The 14,977-nt window shown below is 30.7% G+C and overlaps 1 protein-coding gene across 1 annotated transcript in view; it reads left to right on the top strand.

Annotated features, from left to right (window-relative positions):
• LOC129916337 (hemicentin-1) overlaps positions 1–14,977 on the top strand; it is a 250,824-nt gene that overhangs the window by 229,104 nt on the left and 6,743 nt on the right. Inside the window, exons 14-15 of the mRNA XM_055996201.1 lie at positions 1,766–2,043; positions 7,162–7,368. Of these exons, the coding sequence (XP_055852176.1) occupies positions 1,766–2,043; positions 7,162–7,368 (485 nt within the window). The remainder of the gene's footprint in view (positions 1–1,765; positions 2,044–7,161; positions 7,369–14,977) is intronic.

The following is a 14,977-nucleotide window of genomic DNA, read 5'->3' on the forward strand; positions in this document are numbered from 1 at the left end:
TTAAAAAATCTAAAAATTTTTCAAAAAACACCTTTTTGGATTTTTAAAAAATATTTCAAAATTTTTTTGTGAAAAATCAAATTTCTGGAAACGGGTTGGTGAAAAATTTTGAAAATCCGTTTTTATGTGTAAATTAATTAGGTATTTGTTCAAAATGGCATTCCAACTTTTTTTTTGAAAAATGTTAGAAAATTTTTATATATAAAAAATTATTTTTTTAAAAAACGGCACTAACGTTTTTCGAAAATTTTTTTCTAAAAATTCCTTTTTATACAAGAAATAAAATGGATTACTTAGTTTTTTGTAAAAGATCATTTTAAATATCAAATTTTAAATTTTCCCTTATTTTGTTCAATGAAAAGCTTTAACATTAGAGTAACTTTTACCATAAGAGCAAGTACGTGCGACCCAATCGTGCAATTTAATTTTTTCCATTTTGTAAGATTGTAGAACAAGTCCTTTACTTTAGCAGTTCCGAAATTTTGCATAAAACTTTAATTCAGCTAAGCTGAGAATAGCGTACCTATATACTTCACTCAATCGCATTTCAGAATTTTCATCAATTTCATTGTCAATATCCATACTTAATCTAAGCTCATTTGTCAATCACAATTGTCAAGTACATACTGCATTCTTTTCTATCTCACCAAAAATTGTTACTACAGATTTTGATTGCAATTTGGTTACAAGTTCAACTATGAGAAGATTCTCAATACCTAGTATTTTAATTTCGTTTTTGAAGTATCGTTTATTGATTTTGGTTTGAAGTTTGAATTTATACCTATTTGAAGAAGCACACTATAACTTTTGTAAGACCATAGGCATTGAAAAGGACTAAATAGTTAAAAAATTTACCTTTCAATCGAAACTTCATAGTTATGTTATACCTACTCGAAAATATTTTCGTAAAATTTTTTCTTGGCGCAAATAAAAATATGTTCCGTAAGCAATTGCACCTGATATGCTTCTCAATTTAGGTCGTATTTTAATGATAAGTTACCCAGTCGAGAATTAGAGAAAACCATTTCCACCTGACCACAAAAATTGTCTCTGAACTCGTTCGTTGGTGAGTCACTGCTAAGTTTAAACATGCTCTTTTAATACGAGACGGTGATGAGGAATCAAATGGCGGTGCCTACTAGTGATGGGAACTATCGAATAAAAACTATCAAACTATCGATAGTTGTAAAATATTCATTCACTCGATAGTTTTAAATCATTCATTTAGTTAAAGTTTTCTTAAAAGATAGTTTTTTCATTTGAATACTTTTCTTAAACGATAGTTTTATCATTCGAATAGTTTTTTCATTCGATAGTTTTTTCATTTGAATAGTTTTTATCCGATAGTTTATTCGATAGTTTATTCGATAGTTTATTCGATAGTTTATTCGATAGTTTATTCGATAGTTTTTATTCGATAGTTTTATTCGATAGTTTTTGTTCGAATGAATGAATTGAATGAACTATTCGATAGTTTAAATCATTCAGTTACTTACTATCGATAGTTCACTGGTTTAATCCGTTCTTAAGAACTCAATGAAATCGTTATAGAAAAGTTATTAAAGCGTGGCAGATAAAATTAAAATTTTGTTTAAATAAGTCAGAATTTTTTTTTTAACTGAGTTGGAAGAATTCTTCAGACATGTTCACTCCTTAAACTGCTGGTAAAATTCACCTTGTTTATTTTTTTGTTTTTAAACAAATATCTCTTCCTTATGTTTGAAATTGAATGTTTTTGTTTTCGTATTTTTTTTTTATATTATAGAAAAACCACATACCGCACTTTTGCTCTCACCCGTCCTATCATTAACCATCGGTCTGACGTTAGCTGTAATAGTGGCCGGGTTTGCCGTTGTTGTAGCCTTAAGGATACCATGCAAAAGTTCCAGACGCCGACGAAAAACCCTATCCAACGAAAACACATCCAGAGATGGATCACCGGGACCAAGTGATAAGAGCTCCGGAAGCAAAGAAATCGATGGCAACGAGAGTGATGAGAAGAATCCAGATATTATACCCGAAACTATTGATTCGGATGATCAGGTAAGAAATTATTATTGTTTTTGTCCTTATTCCCACAGAGTTTCTGGTGTTTTTTTTGTTTTCTCTTCTCTGCTGGATGGTTGTTTGCCAAATGGGTTGAAGTATTTATCAGGACTTTATCTTACCCATTCAGTATTCACTCTATGGAGCTGAATGCTGCTAAAGTGTTGGCACAGTGTGAATTATAATTATCGAAAAAGGTTTGTGTGGTGAACGAGTATGTGAAGGACCTGGTTGGCTGGCTGCAACCAGAGAACCAAAGATGAAAATAATGAAGACCATTTATATTTGTGAAGGTGGCGTGGTGGTGTGAATGTGAGGCTGAGGGGAGGGTTGAATAAGGTCGATGGTCGATCATCACATATGGAAGATTGCAAGGACTATATACCTATAGACCACTTCACATATTCGTGTCGTCGTCGTATAAGGACTAAAAGCAAGAAGGCTAAAGCAAATGAATTGAGAATCGATAAATCAGCATGTCTGCAGTAAATTTCTTGTTCAACTGATAGCCATAATATGGGGTTGGAAAGGGAAGGGGTTTTTTCATGGTACATAATGTTGTACATCGGAAGAAGAAGAGGAAGGTAGAAAGGGGTCGTGGTCGTATAATAGGGAGATTTTCACATCGATGTTAAAGGTTTTTTTTTTTTTTTTATTTTTTGCCTGCAGTGCAGTGCAGCAAGAACACTGCTCTTAATGGTCTACCATACTCTGACTAAAAGAAGTTAAATTAATGGCCCAGGATTGAGATGAAAGGTTGTATTATTCGTGATTTAAGGTTCAAGGAACAGCATGTCGACAAGTGCAGGGCATTCATCTATTACATGTAATATGCCATCGAACTATAACCCAAAAGTTGAATGCACTATTGACATCATCAGTTTCATCATATTCAATGGTGCTTATGACTTTTGGCAAAAAAAAAGTTATGCATTTGTTAGAGAAAAGTCAAACTTGAGATTCCATTCAAACATGACATTAATATGATAGAGAGTGAAAAAAAAGATCCCACAATACTGTTTGTCAGTCTCTAACGTTTTGGAACTCCTTGTTTGGAAACTCCTAAATTCCAAAATCTATACCCTATAATTCTAGCCCTTAATCGATCCATCGCCACACAGTGGTGTCTTTGGTACTTTTTGACGTCAAAACTCTATTGCACGACCATTTTTTTGACAAAAAGTCATGAAATTTGGTACACTGAGGGATATATGTAAGTGTGGATACGAATTTGCTTTTTCAAAACAATATTATACCTTAGAAATTACGCTAAATTGATATCAAAAAGGTGTATAATCTAGGAAAATGTAATATGTTCAACGTTGATTTAATGTTGAAAAAACTAACATAAAAAATCTTTAAATTAAAATTGAAACAACGTACAAATTTTTTTAATTTTTGTCGGACTTTAGCTTTTGTTGCATTTTATCACTATAATTTCCAACAGTGAGATAGCACGTTCGATTACCAAAGGCTGCCAATTTTTTCATTTTTTTTTTAATAAATTGAGGCTTTCTTTCAAAGTTGAAACAACTTTGATTTAAAGAAGTTTTATAACGTCAAACCACTTTAAACTTGATTTTAAGTTGTTTTTTTTTTCCTCAGTGTAGGTATAACTGTTCATATTCAATGAAAAAATTCAAATTAAAAAAAAAATATCCAAAACGTGCCAAATTAATAAAAAAACATTTTTATATCAATTTACTGGTTTTTCCTCACAAAAATTTTCGAGATGATGTAAAATTTAAGGGGAAACCGACGAAGTTACGAATACCAGAGTTACGGGCGACAGAGTTACGAGCGTCAAAGTTACGAAAAACTACGAAAGTTACGAAGTTACGAAAAACTATTGTTACGAATTCTAAAGTTATGTTAAGCTATGACATGTGATTTTTGGGTTGGCAACAATTGCGAGGAACGATAGGTATGGAATTATGGAAATACAAACAAGAGATTAACATTTTGCTCATTGGTCAGAACTAAATGAGTAAAGCGAAAATGGGTGTTATTTAATCTTGTAAAATTTTGATTGGATAGGTATAGATATACATATATGGTTTTGTTTTTGTGAGAAAATCGCAAAAACGTTGAAATAGAAAAAAAACATAAGTACATATACTTATGTAAGTTTGGGGGACATAATTGAATTTAACTTCTTATTTGTCCAACTAATGCAAATACGTATTTTTTTTTTCTATTAAGTAATATAATTATTCATAGCGTATTTTGTAATACCCACTTTGTTATTATTTATATTAAAATAATAACCAAACCACCCCTTTTTTTTACAGACGTTATTTTGGTGTGGTGAACTGTTGTTGCAATTGTTGCCAACCCAAAAATCACATGTCATAGCTTAACATAACTTTAGAATTCGTAACTCTAGTTTTTCGTAACTTCGGTTTCGCGTAACTTTGACGGCCGTAACTCTGTCGCTCGTAACTCTGTTATTCGTAACTCCGTTACCATTTCAAAATTTAAGATCTCTTAATATTTTCTCCAACTTGTTCAATATATTACATACATCTTTATTGTCTATTCTTACCAGAAATTGTAAAAAAAAAAAGAAGTTTTTGCGGTTCTCACCTTTTTTCATCACCCAATCCAATGTATGGGTACCTAATAAAAATAAAAAATTTATAACATTTTTGAATAAAAAATTGATTCTTTTCAAAAAAATCTTAGTTTTTGAGAACTTTAGGAAAAAACAGTAAAATGAAGCACGAAATTTTACTTAAAAAAAAAAAAAAATAGTAAAATTACACGGTGTAACACTCAAAATATACGCGGGCGGAGACCTATCAGGTTTTGTAGAGCTAGTCGCACTGAATACGAAACGGTATTTGAAAATCCCCTAACACCCCCAAAATCTATCAGGTTTTGTAGAGCTAGTCGCACTGAATACGAAACGGTATTTGAAAATCCCCTAACACCCCCAAAATCTAGAGTTACGGGTGAAAAACGGTTTTTTGGACCTTCACCCATTGAAAAAATTCTAGCTTCGACAATTTTTTACCCATTTTCGATTTTTTTTACAGTTTCTGATAGAAGATAAATATACCTTTTCAACAATGTATAAAACATGTACCTCGGTTAAACCACTTCGAATTTATAAGCTGTCAAAGTTCAAAAAACTATATGTTTCTATGTCTTCTAGTTTTTGAGAAAATTGAAAAATTATTTTATCAGATTTTTCTTTTTTCAAAATATTTTTTGTTTTTATTTTTCAATTTTCTCATAAACTAGAAGAAATAGAAACATGTAGTTTTCCCTGTTCGATAAGGAATCAATTGAGGCAGTTTTCTGTGTGAGTAATTTTTTTTACTAAAATTCACAGTCTGGACAAAAATAGTATAAAATAAGTTTTAAAAAATTTTTGTTCGCCTATTTTTAACTTTGAAATCGATTATTTAAAAAGGCATTGGTTATATTATATTGATTTAAAAATTAGAATCAAGTGTACAATTTTTTCTTTCAGAAATGGTATCATTTATTACTGTAAATGTTGCCGTTGTTTTTTAATAATTTTTTTATATTTTGATAATTTTGTTTTAGAAAAATGCCCCTCCCACCTAAACGGGGCGAGATAGACCCCCTCCCAAAGAAAAAAATGTTTGTATTGAGCTCCTCTGCAAAAACCGGTTATCGAATCCTGGCGCCCAAGTTATCCTACTACACGTGTCGAAACAAAATTTTTGTTCTATACCTAAAAGTTCGAATTTCTGTATCTGGGTTGAAATCGAAAAAAATTTTTTTCTAAGCCAATTTTGAAGTGATTTTCATAAAATATACCTCGATTGATTGAGAAATTGATATAGTTTTTGAATATATTTTTTTAATAGCATGTTGTTTTGAAAACATATACTTTAAATTGATGCCGAAGTTGGGAAAATGACGAAAAAAATGGAATTTTTGAACTTTGACAGCTTATAAATTCTAAGTGGTTTAACCGAGTTACATGTTTTATACATTGTTGAAAAGGTATATTTATATTCTATCAGAAACTGTAAAAAAATCAAAAATGGGTAAAAAAATTGTCGAAGCTAGAATTTTTTTTAAATGGGTGAAGGTCCAAAAAACCGTTTTTCACCCGTAACTCCAGATTTTGGGGGTGTTAGGGGGTTTTCAAATACCGTTTCGTAATCAGTGCGACTAGCTCTACAAAACCTGATAGGTCTCCGCCCGCGTATATTTTGAAACCTCATTTTTGTAACACCGTGTTATTATTTCTGAAAAGTAAAAATAAAAAAATCCTTTTTGAACACTTTTCTTTGTTACAAGAAATTTGTAAAAAAAAATAATTGATTGACTTTTAAAAAATATCAATTTAACATTCCACGATACTGACACTTAATCCATTTAGAAAATAAATAGCCATTATTCAAAAGATAAGCACAAACAATAATCACACTGGAAATACTTATCTCTACTAAATTAGCCCTTAAACTAATTAAAACTCTTTAAACTTATTATGAGATAAGCATCAATTTTGTTCCAAACCCTCACATTTTTCCCTCTCCAAACCTATAAACATTAAAAAAAAACTTTTAACTATACCAAATCGAATTAAAAACGTTCGGTTAAATTAAACCAGAATATCTACTCCATGAACTTGCAATGCTCGCACTTTTTCCACTGCTGCACTATCTTCATATTAATGAAGTTTTCTAAACTATCTGAAATTCCTAAAATATTTCGCTGCCAGCGTTTTTCCTCTCTAATGTCAGTTCGAGTCCAATAAAAATGATCACAATAACAAAATCCATTTAAAGTCCCACAGAGCATTTAAAAACTAAGTGACAAGTGGTAGCTACTTCACTTCAAACTGATAAAACCCGCCAACATTTTTCCTTAATCCATTTATCAAAAAAAAAAAAAAGCAAAAAAAAAAGAAACTAAGTAAAAGGATAAACTTTAAAGTTTTTAAAACAACCAACACATGGCGTGGAGATGTGTTTGTATAGCATCAGATTGCATTTTTCCTATCCAAAAGGAAATTTTTCTCCTTCATCATTAATCTCACTCCTACACGTTGTGTGTTGTAGTAGCTGGCATTTTATATGAAATCGTATTTTGACCGACATTTTTTGTCTCTTTTTCTTTTTTTCATTCCAGATCGATTACATAAGACGGCGACAGCATATATCAACCATCGACACAAGTTGTAGTCCCACGAGGGGGCTATTATCGTCGAGTACGCCTCCGCCGCAAAAGTACAATTCATCTGGCATGACATTGCACTCATCCCATCCAAATGCCATGGGCTATTGTACGCTTCGGAATGGAGGACAGCCACCCAGCTCCGTTGGCACTCTTTCAATGGTAAGTGGGTATTCATTGGCTTCTTTGGAAATATTTTTTCTGTTCAACTTTTCTCGGAATTTAGAGCAGGATCAAGAGGACATTATTTGCAAGATAAAAATATTGTTCACAAACATACAGAATACATGACACACAAAAACACATTGAATCCTTAACCAAACACACATGTGTCACACACATGCGTCACAACATATTGTGTGTCTTAGAGTAAAAAAAAAAATAAATGAAATTTTGTATCTCTTTAAATTGAAAACAGAGCTTAAGACTTTTAGTATGTTTTTGAGGAGGGTCAGGTCAGGCTGGAGAGGATGAAATGAAACAAAAACAAAAAAAAAAAAAAAAACAAGGATTAACTGCATCCTTTCCATGTTGGAATTCCAATGAACTATTGAGCTAAAGTAGCGTCTGTCGAGTCGAAAGTCGTGAAGAGGATTGAAGATAAGATGCCATAGAGGCAAGAGGCACAGGGAATATGCCACTGGATTTTTTTTCTTCTTTGCTTTTTGTTTTATAAGTATTTCTGTTTTTTTTTGTGTCTTTTTTTATGCTTCTGGCGACAATAACGCTTAACGAGAAATTATCCTGGGATTTTTCTCAAAGATAGCCATTGACTTGGCTTAAAATAAGAAAGCTTGTGATTAACACTTGAGGAAGCTGTGGGTTGGGGGATGGATTAACGTTTGCATTTGATTTTTTTTCTTACTCCTCGGTTTTGATTTTTGAATTCTATGAAAAATATTCGTTTGATGATGGAAACGTGAGTTACTTGTTTGGCTAAAAATAGGTTGTTTTGATGAGGACAGACATGATTATATTTGACTAGTTATAGTTGAAGTGTGTAGAACAGATACGTTTTATTTTAACTTTGTTCAATGTATGCAGTAATCCGCGGATAATTATGTCAAAAACCTTGACTTTTTATCAAAATTGAACCTTGATTTTGAAGCAACTCCTCCCAAAGCGTTTTGGGTTACGCCATCATGATTGATTTAAAGAAAAAAATCATTTTGATGCTATTTAACCCTTTTTGGTTTCTATAATTGAGTATACCTCTTTAAACTCTTTTGCACTATTTGGGCTTTTAAGCAAATCCATTTTTGGGCAAAGGAATTTTATGCCACTATTTTCACAGATGAGGCAAAAATGGACTGTGATGTGGAGGCTGGAATTTTGTCTAAAATCATGAAAATCAACGAATCATTTCGACTTCCAAACTAATCAAGCGTTTTCAGGCTGAATCGTTGGGTTGCAGGATACTCAAAAAATCAAACAATACCGCGAGCACAAAAATTTTCCGAATTCCAATTCACCCTTTTCCAAATAGGGTTATTAATGAATGACCAAAACCCATAATAATAATCCTAGAAGAAAACCCCCAAGATCAAAATCCCCAAAAATCGAAATTGTATCGCCCTCATACTACAAAGCTAAAAAAAAAAAAAATCGCAATTCGATATTAATTAAGTGTTTTTTTCTCAGTCAATTCTCAACCGATTGTCATAAAGTTCCTCTTTGAATTTGGAAATAATTATTTCTTATAAATAGGTATATTAGGGTGGTACTTATTTTACTCTTTTGCGAAAATTGAGTGCGACGCCCCCTAAATTGGTTTTGAATTAGGAAAAAAAAAATACTCTATTTTTTCATATTTTTATCTCTTACCCTTCCTGGCCCTATTCTGATAAGAAGTTACTAGAGCAGGGGCTATATTCTGTGTCCAGTGTTGGGTAAATAGCGGATGTTTGATCATTCACACGTATAAACTTCTTAATGAAATAGGGTCAGAAAGGGTTACGAATAAAAATTTGAAAAAATTAGGGCATTTTTTTTCCTGATTTGGGACCAACCTAGGGGGGGCGTAACCAATTTTTTTTTTTTTTCTAAGAGCCACCCTAATGTATATAAATATATCAATATTTAATTTTTCAAAAACTAGTCCAAAAAGCTTTATTTGAAAACATATTAAAAGACATAGTTTTTGGCTTCACAAAAAGACACAGCACGTTATTATTGGTGTCATCGTTGATTTTTAATCATTTTTTTTTTTTAAATCAAGTCAATTTTTTAGAAATTTTTAACTCTGGTATTCATAACTTCGTCGGTTTCCCATTTTACTGTGTTAAACAATCGAAGTGATGCGTACAAAGTCCGAAGAACAGTATTTTTAAAAAGTAGTTTTCATTCTCTCTCTCTCTCTCGTATATGAATTTACTAATTTGTATATGAAACTGTTGAAGTAGCCAAAATATTAAGTTTAAATTTTCGATAATGTTTTTTGAAATGGTTCAATTTTTTGAAAATGATTCAAAACATTTTTCAAAATTTTGTTTATCATATTTCGATTAAAAAAAAATTGTAAAGAATGGCGCACCATTATTTTTTGCACAACAACATAAATTGAATCATTTATTTTCAAAACATGATAAGTCCACTTTTTTTCAAAATTCGTTTTTTTGACTAAATTGTTACTCTAGGGATAACCACGTCTATCTTCAAAATAATGAAGTATCTACTCCATCTATATCCGATTTTACAGCTAAGCGAAATATTTTTTTAGTATCAAAAACAGGATAAGTCCCGGACTTATCATCTTTTGAAAATAAACAACAGCTTTTTTATGAGTAAATGCTATATTAAGCTACTGGCTGAAAGTCTTAAGTTTAAAGCGTCTTTAAAGTTTAAGAAGCACTCCGGACATTATATTTTAATCTCAAATACAATTTTGTAATAGACTTGGGATGAAAGAAAAATTGTGTACCCATTTTAAAACTAATTTCACATCCGTTTATTTTCAAAGTATGATAAGTCCAAAAGCGTTTTTATTTTTTATCTTTTGAAATATCGCTCCAAAAATTAAAAACGAAACTGTATTTTGTACCTAGGCAAAAGTTCTACAGAATATATTTTTTATTAATTTTGATACACACATCAAAAGAAAATAGAACGTTTTTTTCTTCTCCTGCAAAATTTAAAATCATGGACTTATCATGTTTTGAAAATAAATGATTCAATTACAACATACAAAAATTCAAACGTACCTTATGTGAATTTACAAGTGGTAGTATAAGTTTTCGTTCCATTAAGCATTATTAAATAATTTGAAATATTTACATGAAAATAAAATTGCTAGCTTGATCTTCTCTTCCCCCACTCTTCCCAATGCATTCAAAAAAAAAAAGAGGTTGTCTGTAAAGCCGGTTTACGGCCGATGATTTTACGTGATAACGTCGCACATAGGAGTATTTGCAGTAAAAACCTGGTCATAAGTCGATTTTCTGAAAATCAAAATTGACACCAAAAAGTTTGGCAAAGTGGGTGCAAAATAAACTGCTGCACTCATTATTTTGTTTTTCGATCGTGTCTTGTTAAAAAATGAGTTCAAAGTTAGCTGTTACATCCACCTCATTTTTATTTGAATGCGAAGTATTTTGGTAAGTGTTATTCTATATGCGATATCGAAGTGTAGTGATAAAAATCTAAAAAAATTTAAATGGAGAATTCTTCTTCAGTTATTTATTAACGATATTAACAAAGTTTTGAAAATGTTAGATGGTTTTTTCTATTTTAATTTGGGCTTAGAACTAGTATCTAAAAACTTGATATTTTTGGTAAGTTATTATTTTAATGATTTTGTTTTAGTATACCCCGTTATTCTGCGATGAATTAAAACTTATAAGTTAGTTTATATATTCTTTAACACAATGCAACAAAAATTGGGTGCTCTTAGGTGCTCTTTAGAGAATCGAGGGTCAATTAGTTTTTCACTTTCTGATAGAAAATAATCCTTACTTTATGCAACGTTTTTTATTTTTAACTTAAATTTACTGATGTTATTCGTGTATTTTATTTTGGGTGATCTTAATTAAGGTTGGGGAAGAGAGAAAAGAAACTGAAAATTGCGTATTAGGGATGAGGACAAAATTTTGAGAAAAATAATGTCGACAGGCGGAGTACAGGCCATTAATCAATTTTTTTAGTTTTTGGTAAAAAAATAAAAGTAACAAAAACTAGGTTTATATTGTATTTTCTTGTAGGAATACTCATTTCAAACAGAAATAATAATAAAAACCACAAAAAATAATTATGGCCAGGTTTTTGATGACAATACTCCTATGTGCGTCGTCAGAAAACAGGTTGTGTGCTTTTGTTTAAAATGAGTCAATTGAAGCATTTATTTATTTCAAACAATCATAATTTACAAGAAAAACAAAAAAAAAATACCTTTTTTATTTTCTCATTATATTAATTTTATTTTTATTTTAAAAGCTTACAAAAAAATTATGCAATTTTAAAGCCAATTAAAACCATTTTTTAATTTTTACAATGCGCAAAAAGTACAAAAATAATTTATTGAAAACAATCATTTTCATAAAAAAAAAACAAAGAAAACATGAACTTTTATCTTCCCACGTCATTAATTAAATTTCTTTCCATAACAAACTGTAAAAAATTTTATATCATCTGAAAGCTTATTGTCTTAGCTCAAAATATATATATCGATCAGGTCTATGAGACATCTACAAAAAGAGCTAGAATTTTTTTGAACTCGATCAAATTTCATTAAAAAAAGCAAAAAAAAAAAAACATTTATTTTTATGTTCTCACGCCATGGAATCAATTTTTTTGTTTGACAACCTATAAAAAATATATACCATTAGAAAGCTTATTATTTTACCTTTCATATGACATATCAATCTCATTTCAAAGATGCCTACAAGAGAAGTTAGAATTTTTAAAGTCAACCATGTCGAATTTCCAGACTGATATTACGGTACTTCCCACACTGGTGGCTGTTCGGGGGGCAACAGTTCTCCACTGGTGATCGCAAGTTTCTTGATTTAACATTGTGTAGCTTGTAGTTAGTCTACCGTTATGTGTGATATACCAAATGAAAGGGAATTGTATCAGGATGCTCATAAAATTTAATTAATAAAATTTCTATCTGCTCTTGGTCAAAAGTTATAACCCGTTGAATTCTAAAATTTTATTTTACCGTTATCTCAAAATTGTGTTTACGAAAATGATTGAAATTTTGCACACATATAGTCGTAGTCATGGTCTATCATTACTTCACATACTTTATTCCTGTATCTATTAAAGAAAAAAAGATTAAAATAAAAAACGATGAAAAACGGTTATAAACGGTCAAAAAACGTGTTTTTTTAAAACTTGTTTCTTCCGTTATTCAGTCAAAACTCACTAAACGATTCCACATGTTTTTGCACATGTATGTATAAGGCCAAAACCTACATGTCCTATAAGTTTAATATTTTTTGAACGCTCCCAAAAAAGTTAAAATTATAAAAAAAATGCAAATATTGTGAATTACAACTTTGGCCTAGGTGCCAATACACTTAGTCAAGTCAATAAGTGAGTGGTGTCTATCCAAAGTCATAGTTTTGAGCCAAGAATCCATGCTTACTAGAGTGGGCCGAAAAACGAATTTCAAATCGCAATAGCGCGTAAAAGTTGCGAATGATGATGAATAATAAGGGTTTAAAATATAATCAAAAACAGTTCATATCTTCCGGTCGCGCATCGGCTCTGAAGTATGAAAAAAATTAAAAAAAAAATGGTATTTTTGCAAAAAAAAAAATTTAACACCCTAATATATTATTTTTTGAACATAATAGCATTAGAAAACTTTCATATGAGCTAAATAAGCTTACCATTTACGACAGGATCACAATACCAAGAAGAATGTTTGTTCAGATGAATCAAATGCTATCTATCGGTAGTTGCCTTTATTATCCCAAAAACAAGATGAATTTTGTGCAAAGACTAGTAAAACAAGACTAAATTAATAGAAAAATAGAAAGCACCTCAGCCCTTTGAGCTCTTTTCATTCCAAAGTTTAACACACACTCTAAATGGTAACTGCTTCAGCCATTAGTTGTATTAACTCAAAATTAATATCCTTTAACAACCTCGAGTGCTTAAAACTTTTTTCTTCACTTTTACACTAACTCAAAATTAAGCTATTAAATTCTAACAAAAAAAAAAAATATACCGCAACAAAAGAAGAAGCAACAAAAAAAAGAAAACTAAAAAAAAAAATTACAAAATATTAAAGTCCATTTACTGATGCGAGAAGTTCTTTTCAAGCCTTTGTTGCACACACAGACTAATTTTTTTTTTTTTTTTTTTTTGTGAAATTCATCATTTTTCACATTTTTTTTTCGCCAACACTCTAGCTGGCTGGTTGGGGCCTGAGTTTTATTTGTATTATTACTCTTGCCCTTAAGCCAAATTTCAGAGCTTAGTCTGGTATCTGGTTTATTTAACTTACTACAAGTTGAACTTTTTGTCCATAAATAATATTTAACTTCTGGTCCTGCTGGTATACTGGGTTATATCCTACTCATATATGGAGCTCTTGTGGGTATATCCTGGTAAACTGCATGGCATATTCTACGATTTTCATTTTTTTTTTTTTTTTTTTGTACCTAAGTTGTAGTACAAAGTATCTGCTGGATGTGCATATACATTTTTTTTTGCGTATGTGTGTGGGTTTTATTTTTTGTATTTTCAATTTTTTTTTCTAAGGGAAGTCCTGTAGACGAACATAATCGCCTGCAGATAATGGCCTAGTCTTTATGATTTTTGCTTTTAAGAGTAAGAGCGAGGATCTGTGAAGTATGAGTGCTATGCTGTTACTGGGTTTAGGTTTATGTCTGTCTTTCTCTATGCAGTGTTCACAGTTTTCATAAGAATCTTTTAAGCTGGATAGAAAAAAAAAAAAACACAAAATGTAGATGAAATTGCAAGAGAGAACCTTTTAAACTATTTTTTGTAATATGCAATGTGGCTGTATAATATTTTTTGGCAGTTGAAATAAAGTACTTCATTTAAGCTAAGAGTTTTCACATTAAAAGGTTGCAATACTATATTCTTACTCGTAAGACAAGAAAAAAAGAGAAAAGATTTTTGAAAGTAAGGTTCAAGAATTATTGTGGTGCAATGTGTCTGGGCAACAAAAAAAAAATGTGGGATTTAAATTTCTTTTATTTTTCTTCTTTTGTGTCTGGAATCTCTTCTTTTCAATAGAAGAATATTTTTGGTGTTTATGGTCTAGTACCAATCTCTTTGTCAATTCAGATTATTTCAATCTTGAACATCTTATTCAGCATAAATATTTTTAATATTTTGACGGAGCAGGGCCTTGTGATTAACAACTCTCAACCGTTATTGTGTGCTTGTTACCGCCGAGTCCGAGCGAATAAGCAGATGGAGGTGTAGTCAATTTCCCACAGAAAAAAAAAATTCCGCAAAAATGAGGCTAGCATACGAAACCAGAACTCTAACGTCATAAGCCACCATTGCACCACTATAAAAGAGAAATATAAAAAAATATAGAAACACTGATATTGGAATTTTGGTGCCTTCTATTAACGTATCCAAAAGTTGTGATGGGAACTATCGAATAAAAACTATCAAACTATCGATAGTTGTAAAACATTCATTCATTCAATAGTTTTAAATCATTTATTCATTCAGTCAATTAGTTACTATTTTAATTCGAATAGTTTTTTCATTCGATAGTTTTTTATTCGATAGTTTTTTCATTCGAATAGTTTTCTCAAACGATATTTTTTTTCATTCGAATAGT

Source organism: Episyrphus balteatus, chromosome 3 (assembly GCF_945859705.1).
Source record: "Episyrphus balteatus chromosome 3, idEpiBalt1.1, whole genome shotgun sequence".
NCBI classification, from domain to species: Eukaryota; Metazoa; Arthropoda; class Insecta; order Diptera; family Syrphidae; genus Episyrphus; species Episyrphus balteatus.